At 59.0% G+C, this 18,576-nt stretch overlaps 1 protein-coding gene and 1 long non-coding RNA gene across 10 annotated transcripts in view; one reads left to right on the forward strand and one right to left on the reverse strand.

Annotated features, from left to right (window-relative positions):
- Positions 1–3,391: 3,391 nt before the first annotated feature.
- The window catches only part of TBC1D16 (TBC1 domain family member 16), a 98,074-nt gene continuing 82,889 nt past the window's right edge, over positions 3,392–18,576 (reverse strand). For 2 of the 9 annotated variants that reach the window (XM_003913531.4, XM_031657841.1), the window contains 9 exons: positions 18,406–18,567; positions 17,195–17,342; positions 16,160–16,327; positions 15,469–15,617; positions 14,626–14,760; positions 13,395–13,581; positions 10,565–10,744; positions 7,718–7,864; positions 3,392–6,557 (listed from right to left, as the gene is read on the reverse strand). In XM_003913531.4, coding sequence (XP_003913580.2) covers positions 6,309–6,557; positions 7,718–7,864; positions 10,565–10,744; positions 13,395–13,581; positions 14,626–14,760; positions 15,469–15,617; positions 16,160–16,327; positions 17,195–17,342; positions 18,406–18,567 — 1,525 coding nt within the window. In that variant the 3' untranslated portion in view covers positions 3,392–6,308. Of the gene's footprint in view, positions 6,558–7,717; positions 7,865–9,501; positions 10,147–10,222; positions 10,294–10,564; positions 10,745–13,394; positions 13,582–14,625; positions 14,761–15,468; positions 15,618–16,159; positions 16,328–17,194; positions 17,343–18,405; positions 18,568–18,576 lie in introns of those variants that run through there. The other 7 variants (XM_031657842.1, XM_031657843.1, XM_009191397.3 and 4 more) reach the window with 7 other exon arrangements.
- LOC116271087 lies at positions 9,794–15,617 on the forward strand. Its single transcript, XR_004179533.1, has 3 exons — positions 9,794–9,909; positions 10,003–10,738; positions 15,510–15,617. It is a non-coding gene; the product is annotated as an uncharacterized LOC116271087 (long non-coding RNA).

Here is an 18,576-nt window from a genome sequence, read left to right on the forward strand (position 1 = left end):
AGAGCCAGGACGTGGCTTCCAGGCAGGATGGGGAAGCACCTCCCAGTCCCACATGGACAAAGATTTCTTTAAACGGAGCCACCAGCCATGCCTGGTAGTGGGTGCCCTCCCTAGGCAGGCAGTGCTGGCTCTGCTGTCTTTCCTGGGGGAAGCCCGCTGCGCTTCCTGGGGCCTGGCCCGTGATACCTGCCCAGCCAGCCTTAGGAGGGGCACCCCTGGGCTTGTGGAGAGGAGGTGATGAGGCACTCAGATGTCTAGGCCAAGGCCAGGTAGGTGGCAGGTGAGACAGGCCCTTCAGACATGAGACCCCAGTGATGCAGAAAAGAGTTACTCATGTTCCCCTCCAGCCTCCCGCCAGGCAAAAGGGGAAAAGACACACACGGAACCACAGAAAACAGCCGGGAACCCCAAAGGGTGCTTGATGAAGAGCTGGAGCTCCCCCCCACCCTCCATGCTCCCGGAGGACCAGAAGACCCGCTCTGGTCAACCGCCTTTGCCCATCCCTCCCCTGACCCCTGCTGCACCGTTCCAAGGGCTTGGTGGGGCAGCCTGAATGTTCCCTAACTCCCACTCCTAGCAAGGTCAAATTCACCTTGTTTGCCTCCTTAAAAATTCACAAATGCAAGACTGAGGCTTTTCCTGAAACCAGAGCCCTGGCAGCCAAGGTGCAATAAAATGCTGTTTGTGTTTCCAGGCACTGGGGCGGGAGCGAGGCTCCCAGTTGCTCAGTTAACCGGTCCTTTCCCGTGTGAGACCCCGCGAGCACTCGTCAATTCTCCCATCGCTGCCTGCTGGGGCCCGGGGTCCAGAGCTGCTCTTCCTCCTCGCAGCCCACCCTGCAGGCCTAGTGCTCTCCAACCACAGCCCAGAGGGCAAGGCCTGCTAGAGCGGGCGCTTGCTGAGTCCCTGGCCAGTCTCCCGGGACCCTCGGTCCCCACAGCCCCCATCCAGCTCTTTTACACCTTCCCCTCCTCCATCTCGGAACACGGGAGAAGCAGGGCACACTGGAGTCTGCAGGCTGCCCTTGGGCTGCCACGGGGCCCTCTTTGCCCAGCACAGAGCCTGCCGTGCTTCGAGCCAGCAAGTCCCACCGGACCTTCTAGAGGCACTGTACAGCGTGCATCTGTTTTCAGGACAGTTTTATTTGCTGTGGAATCCATGAGAGCCAGAAGCATTGTTGGGGCCGTGGCTAGCAGAGCTCATGGTGACCAGTCCTGGGCCTGACCAATGGGCGATTACATTTAAAAACCAAACCAAAACAAAACAAAATACCAAGAACAGATCACTTGCCATGGACATCAGTAATCTATTGGTAATGGTGGAAATTTCATGAAAATTTCCCCTAAACCATAAGAAAAACTGTCCTTCTTACCCCGAAAGTGCTAGAGGAAAGATGGTTGCATGACTCATCTCTCTTTGAACTTGAAATGCTACCTTCCTACCTGGAAACGCAACACAATATACTTAAAAGGCCAGAAGGCTGAAGGCTGTTTGCACTCCTGGCTCTGCTCAGGGACACCCCTTTCCCGGTTCTAATGTTCAGACCCGGGAGGCCAGAGTCTGCAGCCTGAGGGAGCTTCAAGGCCGAGGGGTAGGACCTGCAGGGCCCACACCACCCTTCTGGTGGAGAGCTTTGCACGTGCATTCACGCGCTCATGCCTGGCGGGATGGCTGAGGATGTGTCTCATGGCATGAGTGGGCAAAACGGGGTGCATTTTACAGAAGAGTCACGGAGAGGCTCGCCCTTGGTGGAGGACACACAGCTGGGTGGGTGTGTGGAAGGGAGTGCAGGTGTGCTGACTCCGAACCAGGGGAGAGCTCTCCGTCCTGAGCTCGCCGCCCCTCACGATGCACACGGCTGATGGCTGAGGTCAGCGGTCTCTTCCCTGAGTGCAGGTGTGGTCCCTGGGACTTCATAAACCATCCTCATGACAGTTTTACACTTAAGAGTCCCCACTGCGGTCCCAGGAGGTGGCCTGGGCAGGCAGGTATCGTTCGTTGTTCTCGTTACAGGCTGGAAACTGAGCCTGAAGGAGGCAGAAGGCCGCACACCCGGGGAGAGTCGCAGGCAGCAGGGGCCAGGCCCCTTCCACAGCACCGCCTCTCACCCCGGCCCCACCACCCCCGACCAGCCCCCAAGGGCATGCCTCTGGCTTCACGAACCTTCAGGGGAAATTAGCTTTCTAGTTTGGGGGCAGTTCCCTCTGACTGGAGACAGGGCAGAATGCTTTCAAACCCGGAATGGCCATGCAGCCTGGCTTAGGAACAGGGGACGAAGTGGATCCTGAGGCTCATTCCTCAGGGACTCCAAGAATGGGGCAGGCCCAGCTGGGCAGCCAGTCCTGGCCCCACTGACCTAGGCTGCACCCCTGCACGTGTGTGTGTGTGTGTGTGTGTGTGTGTGTGTGTGTGTGTGTTTCCCAGGGGACCTCTCCTCCTTCCTCTGAGGCAAAGTGCCTTGCAGGGGCCTCTGCAGAGCCTACAGGGAGGTGCTTCCTTCCCTCTGCCCAGCAAGCCGAGGGTGGAGCCCTGGCACCCCCAGCACCCCCGCAGGGGAAAGGAGAGGCTGCACAAGGAGCGCGATTTCCTTCCCCAGAGGGCATGGCATGAGCAGATTCCCATCATCAAGTGGCTGTGCCCCAGAGCTATTTCTGCCAAACAAGAAGCAGATGAGGGGGCTCGGGAGGGCGGACCTTACAGGAACGGAAGCACCACCCCACCCACTGTGGTCTACAGCCTGCACCCCATTTCCTGTTGCCACCCCACCTCTATTCCCAGTGGCCTCCAAAAGAGCTGGGAAACCTCTGCTAACCACTGCCCCTTAGCCCAAGGGGAGGCCTGTTCCAGAACCAGCATCTTCATCTTGTCCTGATGCCCTGCCCGCCCCTGCAAAGCTTGACTGGGCTGCTACGGAAAACTGAAAGGTCAGAGGGTGGAGGTCCTCTCCCTCCTGGACATGGAAACCTGCCCCCGCGCCCAACACTTTGGCTGGTCAGGAACAGTGGCTGCTCATGGAGCTGCCCCTCCCACCTTCAGACCCTCCTCCTCTGCAGGGGTGGGCTGGGGCCCTCCCTCCCTCCGTACTTGGTCCATGACTTGTGAGTTCTGAGTCCTAGGGGCTGAGACTTGAGTCAGAACCTTCTGGAGCAGAACACAATTCCCCTCTGCACCTGGTGAGGACACCAGGCTCCTCGCTTCCTCCCTAGATCTCTCTGAGCGCTCACCCGACCCCCCAACCCTGGCGGGACCTTCCAGAGCCGGCAAGCATCGAGCCTGACCACGCGGCCTCTTGGGTGCCAGCACGCCCACATCAAAGGTGCCCTCTCTTCCCAGAGGCCCTGAGCAACATCGGGTAACGCTGTCAGCACAGACATTAGCAGGAGGGCCGTAGCACGCGTCAACTTTTAAGTATGCGCACACACGTACGCCAGCCAATAACATTAAGTGTCATTTTAAAAAATGGGTTAAATAAGCAGCATTGCTGAGGATGGCCGTGCAGGGCTGATTATCCCCTATTTGCACGTTCTGGCGGTGGGAAGGCTAGAAGTCTAATGACTGAATTATCGCCCTAATGCCTCTCGCTGGCTGGGAATAATCCCGGGGCAACAGCTGCCGCAGGGTTTTTGGCTGGTTTCCTCTAATTGCATCCAGATTAAGGGAGTTGCGGAGGGGCGGGGCTTCTCCATCCCCCCGGAGCAGCGTCTCCTCCACCAAGCCCTGAACATCCAGGTCACGGCTTCCGAGGTCCTGGCAGGTGGGAGAGGTGCAGACCTCACTGGGGTCCCGGCCAGCCCATGGGGAGCGTGAGGTGCGAGCAGTGCATGGCGGGGGTGGTACTTGGTGCAGAGATGCAGCTGACTGGTCTGGGTCAGGTCTTGGGGAGCAGCAGGAGTGAGAAGCTGTAGGGCCAGGAGGCTCAGAAGGAATGCGTTCTACTAGCACCTTCCTAAGTGAGGGGAGCCCTGGACCTGCCTACCCTCTTCCTCCCTCCCAAACACAGCAGCTCAAAGGCACGAGGTATCTAGTGAAATGCTAGGATCAGGAACGCTGTTCTCCTGGAGAGGGTGAGTGGGGAAGGAGTGCTCCAAAGCAGGCATTATTAGGACACAGACTCTCCAGAGTCCCAGTTCTTCAGCTCTCCAAATTCTCAGCCTACTGCCACCCAACTGTGCAGAGGGGATGCTAAAGTGGCAGGTCCGTCCCCCACCCCTTAATGCTGAGCCCAGCCACGTGATTTGCTGTGGCCAAGGGGAGGGCTGCAAGTGCGGTGTCTGCCTAGGCTTGGAAAGGCACTTGCCGTCTCTCCCTCCTTGCCTTTGGCTCTGCCATGGCTGGCCTGTGGGAGGGATGCAAGAGACCACAGAGCAGGGCCAGGTCTGACCTCTGCACCATAAGCAGCCCCTGGGACTTAACAGCCCACTGGCCCTAAACAAGCAAGCTCAGCCTAGACCAGAAGAATCACCCCACCCCAAACTGCTGACTCCTGCTCTAGATCAGTGCTGATTGTTGCAGGCCACGGAGCGTTGGGGGATTTGTTACACAGTATTGCGGTGGCAATGGATATAACTGGTTTCTAGCGGAGGGTCAGGGCAGAAGTTCTAACCACCGCCCTAGCCCACAAAGGCAACCCTCACTTCGCAGAAGCAACGTGGATGAGAAGCCCACCCCACTCCCACTGCAGGACCCCCTACTGCTAGACAGAAATGGTCGGTACCCCAGGACGGGGGCACTGACTCCCCAAAAGGCTCTTGGGCAGACAGACCTGGGAACTTGGAAGTGCCTGCTGGAGGACCTGGGTTCATGGAGAAAAGAGAAGCCGAGGAGGAGGAGGAGTGGTGACCTCCTCTTTCCTGCTGAGAAACACTGCTTTGAAGTCGCATGGCCCAGCAGTGCCCACCCTCCAGGGAGAAAAGCTTCGAGTGGGAAGAAGCCCTCGGTCCCGGTCCCCATGATGGTTCTCAGCACATCAAGGGCTCTTCTCCCCAGAAGGACGCGATGGAGGATTTCAGGAGGGATTTGGTCTTCTTGCTGAAGGAGTGGCTTTCTGTGCAGATGGCTCGACACTTCTAAGCTGGCTGGGAGGGAACTCTCACAGCATAGATCCCACGCCCTTGTCTGTCCATCTCTAAATCCCAGGAGGAGCAACTGATAGACAATCTTTTAGAGTAGGGAAGAGTCTGTTGGGAAGACCTCACTCCCACATAGAAGGCAGAGAGCCCTGAGTGCTGACTCCTTCACTGGTCGCTCTCATGTCCGATCACCTGAGAAGCTGACTTACACATCTGAGTTCACAGGTCCTGCAGGAAAGTGGAAGAGTCTAACTACTTCCAGGTGTCCTTGTCTTGGTTGGTCAGCTAAGAGACTACTGTGTCCCTGGGACAAGGCAGATCATCGTCAGAGGACCTTGCAAACACAAACCCGCATGCATGCATGCACGCAGGGACACACGCACACATCAACCCACTCAAGCCCCAGCTGGTTGCTGTATTTGGTGGAGCTGACCTTAAACAACGCCAAGGAACCTCACGTAGAAGACCCCCAGCTAAGAAAAAGACATCGGATGCTTCTCCAACAGCCTGAGGCTCAGGCTCCTGGGCAGGGAGTTCCCTTCGTGTACCGGGAGGACGAAATGTTTAAATGGATGAACATTACAAGCCCCAGCTCCTCAAACCTGACTGCTCTTCCACCTCTCTATCCCCATATGGGTTGAGCTTTTTATCTTTTTCTTTTTCTTTTTTTTTTTTATGGCAGATGTCTTTCCATCAGCATCCCAGCTGTGGCTGGGGAAGCTTTGGGAAGTGTGTTTGGCTCACTCCGAGAGAACGAGGTCTCATGAGGAAGTGTGTCTGGCTTGCAAAGATGTCTCCGGCCCTGGACAGGACTCCGCTCTGTTCTGCAGCCCTCGATGCGGTGGGTGAGTGAGGCCTTCCTCTCCTGTCTCTGCTTTCCTCATTGCCTGGTGATGCTGTCTGGCTGCCCGTGAGGCTGGAGCAAATCCTGGGATGTGTTGAAATCCTCCAGGGCAGCCAGCAGGAGAGTCCAGCCAGCCTGCGTCTCAGGTGCGGTGGCCACGCGTTCCACTGCAGCGTTGCAGGAGCTGACTTTCCTCTGGGTGGCTGTAGCTGACTTCTGTCACTTCCGGACTCTAATTTTGTCGTTAGTATGAAAAGGTTCCTCTCAAGTTGCCCAAAAGCATTTTCCTTAGGTTTCTACCATCCCCTGTCCCCTTCATGCCCAGCCCCACCCCCTCCCGTGCCCGGGGCCTCTGGGGAGGTCCCCTCAACCCCTGTCCAGTGCCAGGGGCCGACCTATCTGCGGAAGCTGAAGCCGTCCTGCGGCGTCTTTGGGCCCTTCTTGCCTTCCCTCAGGGGCTTGGGGGAAGGCATCTCCACCGTGCCCCCATAGGGACAGCTCTCCGAGCCTGGATGGTGGCCGGTGCACTCCACCGCGGGCATATAGCCGCTGTCCCACATGCCTGTCCCGCACAGCTTACACAGATCGTGCAGGCTGCAGGGGATCCGGGGCAGGAGGCGGAACTGGTACAGCAAACTCCTCGCCTGCAGAGAGAGGACGGGGGGTGAGGAGGGGCCGGGGGACAGCCTGGCAGCCTAGGGTCCCCACGGGAGTGGCCAACAAAGAGCAACAGCAGCAACGGCCTGCACCTCGGGGGCTCACTGAGTCCTGGGCTGAGGGCTCTGCCTGCATCTCCCACCATCACTGGCACCACGGGCCCTGGGTCTTAGGTGGCTGCAGTGACAGGACCCACAAGGCGCTTGGGCTGTGCTCACAGGTCAGACCTACAGCCACCCAGAGGAAAGTCAGCTCCTGAAACGCTGCAGTGGAACGTGTGGCCACCGCACCTGAGACACAGGCTGGCTGGACTCTCCTGCTGGCTGCCCTGGAGGATTTCAACACGTCCCAGGATTTGCTCCAGCCTCACGGGCAGCCAGCTCAAGGTGAGGAAGGTCCCTGAAAGGGCTTCATCGGGAGGGTGAACAGGACCAACACCAGCCAGGGCCGGGCCGCGCCCAGCCAAGCCCACCTGTCCCTTCGGCAGCACCCCTCTCTTTCCCCCCGCACCTTGCTCTGCACCCCCCCCACCCCAGCAGCCTCTCACCTCCTGTAGCATCTGCGTCCTGTGCCAGGGGGCACCACTGACCTCAGGACGCCCCCTCACTGCCCTGAGGACAACCACAGAGCTAACGGGCAGCACCTCCAGGAGGAGTCTGGGAAGTGGGGGAGGGGCCGAAGCCCAAGGCCTCCAGTATTCTGGCTACCCTGCCCCTGGGTCCAGCCTCCTCCTCAGGGTTCCTAGCTCTGGGTTGTACCTGTCCTGTCCGTCAGCCCCGGGGAATCCGTTCCCTCCTCAGCCAGCAAGGGAGGCTCCTGTGTCAGGGCTGGCACCCCAGGACAGTGAGGGGACAGCCGAGGTGACACAGCCAGGCCAAGACAGGTGCTGACTGCGAGGCCTTGGCAAGGAGCCCCCAGTGCTACGGGTGGGGGCAGGGCACGTGCTGGGGGGCCATGGTGGGGATGGGGCTCTGGGGGCGGAGCCCACATCTGGGGCAGCCTCACCTTCCTGAGAATGAGCCGGTGGGGATGGGGCTCTGGGGGTGGGGCCCATGTCTGGGGCAGCATCACCTTCCTGAGAACTAACCGCTGGCACTGGGGCTCTGGGGGCAGGGTGGGGCGGGGCCCACGTCTGGGGCAGCCTCACCTTCCGGAGAACGAGCTCCCCGTTCATGTGCATGGCCAGATTTCCGAAGTGCAGGAGCATCTGGTCCGTGGCCAGCTGCTGCTCGATGACATCATCCCCGTAGATGGCCACGATGGCCACGCAGATGAAAAGGTGGAAGTAGTCGGTCTGGGGATGGGGGTAGAGTTCAGACACGGGCTCTGACTGAGCCCCAGGCCCTGCACTCAGGAGGAAACTGACTGCCAGGGTGCGAGCGAGGGCTCCAGGGCGAGGTGTCGGGGCTCACAGCCCAGCTCGGGGGCCGTGTGGCCCTGGGCGAGCTGCATCGCCTCTTCGGCCCTAAGTTTCCCCACCCGCACACGGGGTCCATCCCAGTACCCGCATGCCCAGGCTGCTGTGACATCCACAGGGGACGACGCTGAGCTCAGCCCCATGGGCTGCTGCTGCTCTCCTGGGGGGCAATGTGGGTGGTCTCTATGACGGGGGCGGGGGCAGGGGGGGGTGCCTTCCTCAGAAGGCCTGGCCTGCGCTTATGGGGAGGACTCATTTGTAACGGTCCTGAGCAACGGTGTGTGTGGAAGGCTGGGTCAGAACTCACTCCAGCGGCTCGTGGAATGTGCCTCTGGCAGCCAGCCACGGGTCAGCCTATCCTCCTGGCTCCAGGCCACACCCCCCAAATCATGCCCCAGAGACGACTCTAGGGTTTGCGGCTAGAAAAGTGGGAAGATCCTAACAGAGCGGGCACAGCAGCTCACCCATGGGGTGGCTGAAATGATTGCGCTGTCCTTGAGCCTCTTTTTGGGCGCCCTTTGAGGACTCCGCAGCCCTCCCTTTAAAGACTGCCCCACGGGGCCTGTCAGCAATGCGCTGTGCACAGCAGGAAGCCCACGCCAGGTCCTGACGGCTGCATCCTGTGTGCTCTCCGGCCTGGACGCCTCAAGGCACGCCACCTTTGATGCACACGCACTTCCGGAGGCACAGGAAGGACGGGGGCACTGGGAAGTCCATGTTTAGTCTCCTGACGTCGACCACACAAACCAGACAGAACGGTGTCCCCAGCCCAGGCTGAGCAGAGCACACCATGAGGGCAGAGGCTACAGGCAACTCCCACGCCCCAGCCTGCTCCTGGAGAGACCATGCACCAGGCTGCCCGGCTGCTTCCTCTGAACTAATCTGGGACGGTCTTGTTTTGGCTCTGACGGATCCTTTTGCAGCGATTTGAACTGTGGCTGGTGTGAGACACAGTGGAGGGGTTGCAGGAAGGTGGACGCCCAGCTTCTCTGGGAGAGGAATGTGGGAGAGGGAGAGGGAGGGCACGATCTCCACAGCCTGTACAGTATAGGCGGATTTCAGTTCCCAGGACAGGCAGGGCATAGGGCCGTCCAGCCCCACCACACGCTGGCAGCGGATGGATAGCATCAAAGGCCTTTTCTCACTCAGGGGTCACTGAACAGTTAAAGACCTCACCTGGCGGCAACCTTCCCATTCCACAGAGCTCACTCCCAGCTCACTGGCAGCCCACCCCCACCCCGTAAGACTACCAAATTGATCGAGGGATGGGACCGACTGTGGCTAAATCGAGCCCACAGTCTGAAAACAACAGAAACATGCTTTGTGGATTCCAACGAAACAGCAGCCAACAGAGATCCCACCTCACATGGGCCTCCCGCTGGAATTCCAACTAGATCTCATTACACTCGGGACATAGTAGGTGCCCGTGGGAAAGGGCCCTGTCTGCTGGGCCACGCCCTGAGTTCACATGTGACATCAGCCTGAACATAAAGGAATGAGGGCGGCAAATTTGCCACTGGGAAAACATGCAATGAGGCACGATTTTTTTCTCTGGGGGTGGTGGGAATGAAGCGTCTCAGACCATCCATGCCGTGTTTCCCTTTATTAATGCAGACCGTCCACCCTGCACGTCCACGTCCAGCAGGCTAAGCCAGGAAGGAAACCTAGACCCGGGCCAGGGCGAGCCAACGAATGCATGCAAAGGCGGCGTGTGGCACCGGCACTCCGTGGCTTCAGACTCTCTCTCATCAGACATCAGCCCCCTGCAGTGTGAGTGAGGACGGGAGACGCTGACGCAAATGTCTTCCAGCAGATGGGTGTTTACCTGCATCTTCAGGGTTCTCTGATGGAGGCTGCTGGAGCTGCCGTGGTGGATGGAGCCTGCTCCTGCAAAAGGGTCCAGCCCTCCTGGATGCGTCAATGTGAGTTTTTTTTTTTTTTTAAAAGGCTGATGGATTCAAAGAGACTTGCTTATCTTTTGACATCTCCAGCTTGTCCCTAATTTGGGCGTTAAGGCCATGTGACAGAGCCAGTGCTGTGCTCCAAGGGGAATTTGCTGAGAAGATGCTGGTGACGGTGGACGGAGAGAGGAGGTCGGTATCACTGATTGGAGCCCTCTGGAGGGGCCGACAGGGAAGTGGGAATCTCAGGCCCTTTCTCTGCACAGGAGGGTGACGGGTGAGTTGGCCCTCGTCCCTCGTGGCAGGGCGGTCCCGAGGGGGCAGGGCGGTGCTGGCTTACGCTCCTGGGTACCGGCATCCTGGGCTGCTGTGGTCTAGCGTAGGCCCCCGACAGTGTCACTCACACTGATTGGTTGTGACAGGAGGGAGCTCAGCCCCAGAAAGTGGTAATGAGTGCAGTCAGCGGGCAATTTGCATCGATTTCAGTGACTGGGGAGGCGAGCTGCAAGGTCTGAAGCCAGCCACGTGGGACGGGAAGGCGGTCACCATATGGGGGACTAATGTGTGGCTGTGGTTGGGGGGCGGCGAGGCGGCCAGGGGCAGCAGGCAGGGTGGCCACGGTGGTTCAGGGGCCATGGTCCCAACCTCCCCGGCCCTGGCCCCTGCCCTAGCTCACCTGGTAGTGGGCCCAGCAGGCTTCCCAGATCCGCAGCGCTTCAGCCTCGGGGAACTCCCGCTTGAAGCACAGCAGGAGCCAGCGGTGGCAGAAGAGCATCTGCAGGCCGTCCTCGCCCAGCGAGACCAGGTGCTGGTAGAAGCGCACGTGTGTCAGCCGCAGCAGCTCCCGAAGGTATAGCTGGGGGCGAGGCCAGCGTGGGTTAGTTAGCCCTAGTCCCATGCAAGCCTGTTGCCCAGGGAGCCCACTCCCACTGGGGCCCTTCCCCGGGCCACCCCAACCTGGAAAAGCACAGCCAGGGGCCTCTACCTGCTGCACATGCCTGCCCTCCAATGCTTTATTCCACCACTGGAATCGGTTCACACCTGCCTCTGCCAGTTCCTCCCAGATTTGACTGTTCCGGAGGCTGTGGCATGGCCCAGAGTGAGGCAGAGCATTGTTCCCTGGAGTGGCCGGATGCTGGGCAGCCGCTCCATGGCCAGGAAGGCTCCCCACTCTCAGTGGACACTTGGGGGCTGTTTCCCACATCCACCCCTCCTGGTGAGGTGAGCGGATCATCCAGGGAGCGCCCCCACCCCTCTTCAGCTATGCTCACCCAGATCTTTCATCTTCCAGAGCTGATTTAGGGCAGGAAGGGGACGTGTCTGAGCCCCAGGATGCTCGATTCCTGCCATTAAGGTCACCTCCCAGTGACGTGGAACAAGATTGGGGCTATTTCTGGCAGCACCCGGGCCCAGGCCACTGACTTCATCAATGTCGCTGGAAAATCAATCTCCAGCAGTCAATGAGTCACCCGGCCATGTGCTGCCATGAGCCGTCAGGGGCGAATGGCGTTGGACACTGTAACTGCCTCCCCAGGCAATGTGGACGCCTGACGTCACACTCACCCGTTGATGCAGAGTGAGCAGGCTCGGCTGGGGTCAGCTCCCGGCCCAGGTGGAGTTAGATCACAGCTGGGGGGATCCTGGGGCAGGGCTCAGGGCCACATGCCCCCTTCCCACACAGGTGGCCCATTGTTCCCACGGGAGACTGCGCTGAAGATGTGCGGCCAGCCGTCCGCCCTGTGGCCTGCAGCCGGGTCAAGCCCACCCATGTGGATGACCCCCTTGCAGACGCTCCACTCCCATCCCCTGTGCAGGTGCCTGCACCTCCCTGCTTGGGCTCCTTTGCCTTCAAATTCTCTCTGTTGGCTTCAACCCTCCCAGCCTGCCATCAATGACCCACTAATAGTCAGTCTACAGCAGTGGTCCCCAACCTTTTTGGCACTAGGAACCCGTTTCCTGGAAGACAATTTTTCCACAGACAAGGTAGTGTGAATGGTTTCGGGTTGAAACTGCTCCCCATCATATCATCAGGCATTAGATTCTCATAAGCATCGCACAGCCTAGATCCCTCACATGCGCAGTTCACAAAGGGTTCTCGGGTTCGAGCTTCTGTGGGAATCTAATGTGGCCGCTGATCGGACGGGAGGTGGAGCCCAGGCGGGGATGCTCGCTGGCCCGTCCTCCGCTCACTTCCTGCTGTGCGGCTGGTTCCTAACAGCCCACAGACCAGCGCCAGTCCCGGACCTGGGAGCGGGCATCCCATTCTATGAGACATGCTCAGTTGCCTGGGGGTGGGGACCCCCGTTCTGAGACATGCTCGGTGGCCTGGAGGTGGGGACCCCAGTTCTATAAGACACACTCTGTGTGCTGGGGCGGGGACCCCCATTCTGAGACACGCTCAGTGTGCTGGGGCGGGGACCCCCATTCTGAGACACGCTTTGTGGCCTGGGGGTGGGGATCCCCATTCTATGAGACACACACAGTGTGCTAGGGCGGGGACCCCCATTCTGAGACACGCTCTGTGGCCGCGCAGTGGGGACCCTCGTTCTATGAGACACACCCTGTGGCCCTGGCCTTCAAGGCCCTCCATCAGCTCCTCCCTCACTACTGGTCCAGGAAGACCGGGTCACTCAGTCCCACCACTAGGACTGCTCTGCTCAGCCCAGCCTTAGCGACACTCAGGGCCAGACCTCACACACCCTGGAGCTGTCCCTAGTGCAGAAGCCCTCTTGTCCTTATCACGGGCGCCTCCTGCAGTGTTCCCCAACACCCAGCGTCCTCTGCTCACAATGCCAGCTTCCTGGCCCAGCCGGGAGGGTGAATGTCTGGTGACTGCACCCGGCAGGTACTTGGTAGACATGGGTGATGCGTGCTGAGAACAGTGAGCAGGTGCCCTGGCTCGGTCCCACACACTGGCCCTCTGGTGCTGCCTTACCCAGCTGGGCTCAGCCCCACCACCGACATTCAGTGCTTCCTGGTCTACATAGGGCTGGTCCTTTTAAAGAGGCCTTGACGGGAGACGTGACAGCTGGGCACCCCAGGGAAGGGGTGGGGTGTGAGGACTGCCCCGGAGATCTCAGGGAGTTTCAGGAGCCCCTCCTCTTCCTGTCTGCACTCAGAAGCCCTGGCTGTGTTGACTTCTGCGGGGAGCAGCTTAGACACACCTGAGGACCCATCTCCTAAAGCTCAGAGGGGGCTGGGTGTGATGGTGCCTCCCCTTCCTTGCCAGCCAGGGAGCTTGGGCCAGGTTGTCACATGCAGGGGTGGGAGGCCACCAGGGTAGCCCACACAACACGGCCTCTGGACCTGCAGGGAGTCAGGGGGCCAGCCCCGGAGATCCAGGGCTAAGTCACCCATATCCCACAGGCAAGTCCTATCCTGGCGTTTTCGCTGCCCACTGACCTATATCAGCCAAGCCACGCGTCACCACGGCAACCCTGGCTACAAGGGGAGAGGCAGCATGGGCCCTCACATGCCCTCGGAGGTACCCATCCTCTGAGCCTCACCAGTTGTTTCTCCATGTCCTCGTCCCGAGGGGAGCTGACAAAGATGGTGTTCTGCATCAAACCCACAAAGCACCAGAAGGTGTCTGATTCATCCAGGACCTCGGCCAAGATGGGCGCCACCAGGTCCGACATCCCCTGGGAATAGCCGACGGCAGGGTTGTACACGGCATAGTTCAGTAAGATCCTCCTGGGAGACAGTGGAGACAGCAGTAAGTGGGGATGACCCTCACCACAGCACACTGCCCAGCCCACAGAACCCCGAGCTGGAGACCCTGCCTTCCCTCACTTGCCTTCATCTCAGTGGAAGGCAGCTCTGCCATCATTTCAGAGCCCAAGCTTAGGTTCCAGACACACAGACCCTTGCTTTGCAAAAGGTAATGGCCTGGCTGGGCATGGTGGCTCACGCCTATAATCCCAGCACTTTGGGAGGCCGAGGTGGGCAGATCACCTGAGGTCAGGAGTTCGACACTAGCCTGGCCAACATGGTGAAACCCTGTCTCTACTACAAATACAAAACTTAGCCAGGCATGATGGGGTGCACGCCTGTAATCTCAACTACTAGGGAAGCTGAGACAGAAGAATAGGTTGAACCCGGGAAGTGGAGGTTGCAGTGAGCCGAGATCACATCACTACACTCCAGTCTGGATAACAGAGCAAGACTCTGTCTCAAAAAAAAAAAAAAAAGAAAAAAAGTAATGGCCTGCTATTAGCTGCTGTCTAGGCCCAGAACCTTGAGAGCAGGGGTAAGGGGGAACATGGGTCTGATTTTCTGAAGGGTGGACTGCCTGTGACAAGGGGTGGGCTGGCAGGGACATTTCTGTGGGCTGCTAATTTTGTGCAATTATTTGCTAGGCTGCAGCAGAATGTCAGAGATGCCAGCCTCTGGCTCTGTGCGGCTGTATGACTGCAGGACCACCCACGGGGAGATGGAGGGGGTGCATGGGGAAGCTGGTCCATGGTTGGTGTGAGCCAAGCAAGGACAGGCTTGGTGGTGCCCAGGGGATAGAGGGGCTCTGCGGGCCCCACTGGCAGGGACCTGGGTGGCTTCCCTGGGATGCCACGGCTCTGAGATGCCAACCGAGGTAGCCCATGAGTAGCGTATCCTTCACTTCTGGGGCTTTGACGTATGAACCTGGAAGAGAGCCCCTGCAGAAAGTCGCTGGGGGCTCATCCATTTCCCAGGGCGGTCAGGTGAGACTTGCAGACTTGCAGGTGGCTGGGGAGGGAGTACCTCATGCTCTCCACGTTGGGATTGTCTTCCCCTCGGAAGAACTGGTTGTTCCGATCGGTCCGGACCACGTCTTTGTCCACAGTGAACTGCACATTGCGCCAGAATGCTCTGTGCTCCTCAGGGGTCATGGAGAGCCTGTGTGGAGCCAACCACCGAGTTGGGTCAGCGGGTGGCAGCCGGAGGCATCGTGTGGTGCACACATTCCAGGAAGCCATGCTTCCTCCCAACCCCCGTTCCCTGGACGGGAGCTGGGTGGCTGCTGCCAGCTGCAGACCCTCCCCGATGAGGCGGATGGGTGGCATGTATCCAAGGCTCTCCCTGATATTAACTCCGCCTCACAGGCTCCAGCGTCCCAGAGAAAAGAACAAGTTGCAGCCTAATGGGTAATGAGGTCTTGGCCCTGGCCCAGTGTTCTGGAGGGGAGCTGAGCACAGCCCAGTGGCTTCACCCAGTCCCAGCCTCCTGGAGAGAGAGCTGACCCCAGTTCTGGGTTAGCAGAGCCCAGGTGGGACAGAGTCTCCGGATGCCTTCACCCCTCCAGGCCCTGCTCCCAGCCCCAGCCTTCAGCTGTGGGACGTCAGCGCCTAGTTAAGTCTGTTGAACGAGAATTCTAAAACCTTGACATGTGAGCTAACGAGCCCCGCAGTTCCGAGGCCCGAGTGCTTGGTTTAATGACTGCACTTATCCCACCCTATCACTCACGTTCCTGGGAGACCCATTTCTGAAAGAAACTATGGGTCACGAAACATATTATCAATGCTGAATTGCACCTCAAATTGCCTTTTCAAATGACATTTTCCTCTGCGGCTCGGCGGGGTGGGCCGGGCTGGCCCCGGCGGTTACCTTTTCTGCTGGATCTCAGAGTACTCCTTTCGCTTCTGCAGCCGCAGCGCCTCCCGCTCCTCCGACGTGGACTCGTGGCTGTAATAGCGCAGCAGGAAGGGCCAGACCTCCCCCCGGATTGACACATCAATGCCGCCAAAGAAAATGGCCTGGAGGAAGCGGCAAAAGTTGGGGAGGGGATAAAACAGGGCAGCTCAAAGAACCCCCAAATCCCCAGAGATGTGTGTTTTGGTGGCTTTGGTGCGCCTGGATTCAGATCTCTGCAATTTGCACATATTTACAAGGGGAAAGCAGTGGTCTTCAATTCCCATACAGGACACAAACCCGGCTCATTTCAATGTCAATGCCCCCCCTGGGGTGGCGCTCAGATTAACGTGTCGTTCTCACGTCATGGCCTAATCCCTGGTTTTGGAAACGCTGCATTTCACTGCAAACCCTTCTATGCAGGCTGACACGGTATCCCCCCAAACCCTCGAGGGAGGTTTTTTTTGTTTTTTTTTTTTTCAACGCAGCAGCTTTGATTGCTTTATCGGAGTGTTCACAGAGAGCCTCACACAAGAAAACGGGGCTCTCCCAAGGAGGTGGCCCGTGGGTGCGGGCGGGCGGCCAGACCCTGGCCTCCTTCCCTCTTGCTCGTTCCCGGTTCCTGGCCGGCTCTCCACGGGGCCAGCGGGGAGGACTCAGACCTCACCTTCCGCAGCTTGTACTCCTCCTCCACCTGGCCCAGCTCGTTCAGGTGGTTGAGCCAGGCAGAGACGCCGAGCCTCTTGTACATGCTCTCCTCGGGGTGCGTCTCGGAGGACGGCAGCTTGGGGCGGCGGATGGAGAACTGCATGCATGTCTTATCGGGGGCAACCTGCTAAACGGGAGGAAAACTGGGCAAAGGTCAGGATCTCAGCCGTGCGGCTTCAGAGGCCGGCGGTGCTTTTCCCAGGATTAAAAGCCTCTCTCTCTTCTGAAAGGAGGGCAAGGGCCGTCCCTTGCATACAAACCCCTAAATGGCGAGTGTAATTAGGCGCAATTAAAATGAAAATACCTTCATCTTAAAATCGGTTTCCCTCTGCGGCTCTCTCCTCCCCGGCCCACTGTGCCGCCGCCCCCCACTCTCTCCAACCCCAGCCGCAAAAACGGAATTAATGCCTCGTTCGGCCTAACTTCCCTCCGCCGGGAGGGCCTGCAATGAATTACATGTGATTGGCCACATACAAAGGGATCGCTGTCCTGCGAGCAGGGAGCCAGCCTGTCAGATTGTCTCCGCGAGCAGTCACGAATCCAGGGCAAAACTGCAGCTGACATTTAATTCAAAAATCAAAGGTTGTTCAATGTAGGGGGAAAAAAAGCCATGCTACTGTAATAAGGGAAGCCAGCAGGAGGCTCTGTGGGAAGGAAGGGAATTTTAAAGTCAGCCCTGTTTCTAATAAGCACATACAGTATCTTAAACAGATAATTAAAGAGCTCTTATTACATTTGTACGCAGATTGAGCAAAATATGGCAGGAAGTCTTGTCAAAACACGATTTTTCAAGTGCAGGGCACTGACTTTACAGAAAGCCCTGGGCACAGGTTTCAAACCTGAAGTTGCTGCTCTGAAGGCTGAAAGCTACCGTGGGTCACACCCCGTAAGCCCCCGGGCCCCGGAACCCAACACGGGACCCAGGAGGGAGATGGGGCCCGTGGGGGGTGGGAAGTATCAACCGCGGGGCGTCTGGGGCGGTCTGCTGGGCTACCTGGTCTTTGAGCTGCATCTCGGTGCAGTATTTCCACTGCTGGAACACGTCAGACAGCTTGTCCAGGCCACCGTGGTGGAAGTGGAAGACTTTGTACTGGCTCTCTCGGCTGGCGACGACCAGCTGGCCGCTGGTGCAGGCCTCGTCGCTGAAGGGCCATTGGAGAGGGGAGAGGAAAGCCCGATGAATATGTAAACACGGGCGTTTTATTTCCAAGTATAATCAGAGGCCACTGTCGCCAACCTCAGGAGCAGGAAACAGTGGGTCCCGGTGGGGTTGGCTGCTGGCGGGAGGGGACAGAACTACACCGAACAAAAACCGTCACCCCCTTTGCTGAAGATGACAAAACTGCTCCTTTCTGGGGGGCCCTGGGGCTCCTCTCTGGAGACCTGCCAGAGCGACCTTCTCCCCACCACCACCTGCCCAGCTACATGGTCCCTGCAGTCCGGGAGACCTGGGTCCCAGTGCTGAGTGCCCTGGAATCCAGTTTTGAGCCCCGGTGGGCCATGTGCTAAGAGAACCTCCTGGGAACGGACCTCCTTCGTTGCGTGTGGGTGGAACTCTGGGAGAACCCTCCAGGGAAACTCACTAAACATCCGTCAGTGCTGTCAGCCCAACCCCGGCTGCCCTTAGATGAAAGGCTGGAATGTGGCTCTGGGTCTGGGAACCCCCCCAGCTTCTGGACACGCCGGCTTCTTCTAAGCCCGGGCCTCTTATTGGTGCTGTCTGCGGCTGGGCAGCCCTGACTATAAGGAGGAGGATCTGATGTGGGGAATGACTGCAGGAAACTAGGCATCGCCCACCCATCACGAAAGGAAGGGAGCCTCCATCCGGAAGGCTGCAGCCCGTCCCGCACAGGTGGCCGAGCTCCAGAGCATCTCTCGGGGATCACAGAGGCCTGCAGCTGCTACTCTCCGCCCTGGTTTGGTTTCTTCTCCCAAGCCAGAGTTGCAAGCAGTCGCTGGCTACCATCACGCTGAAGGTAGGGGAATGAGTTCGGTAGCTCACCTGGCCTGAGAACTGCCAGGGAGCCGCGGTGGGGAACCGCTGCCCGCAAGATCAGTGAGGGAGGAAGGCAGACGCTTGGGAAGACTCCATCCAGGGCCCTGCGTCCCCACGCCATGCACTGCACCGGCCACAAAGCACAGGCTGCCAGGGAAAGCAAGCACACACAGACCAACTCCCAGGAGGCGCCCAGAGATGCTTCCTACCTGAAGAAAAGGCGGAGGGAGCGCATGTGGCCCAGGTCCACGCGAAACACGCCACAGATCTGCTCTAGGGCGCACACCCGCTGCGGCTCGTCCCAGCGCGGGGTCTGCAGGAGGCCGTTGCTGTCCGGGAACCGCAGGCCGGTGTCGGAGCTGGATGGGGGGCTGGTGGAA

Source organism: Papio anubis, chromosome 17 (genome assembly GCF_008728515.1).
Source record: "Papio anubis isolate 15944 chromosome 17, Panubis1.0, whole genome shotgun sequence".
Classification (NCBI taxonomy): domain Eukaryota; kingdom Metazoa; phylum Chordata; class Mammalia; order Primates; family Cercopithecidae; genus Papio; species Papio anubis.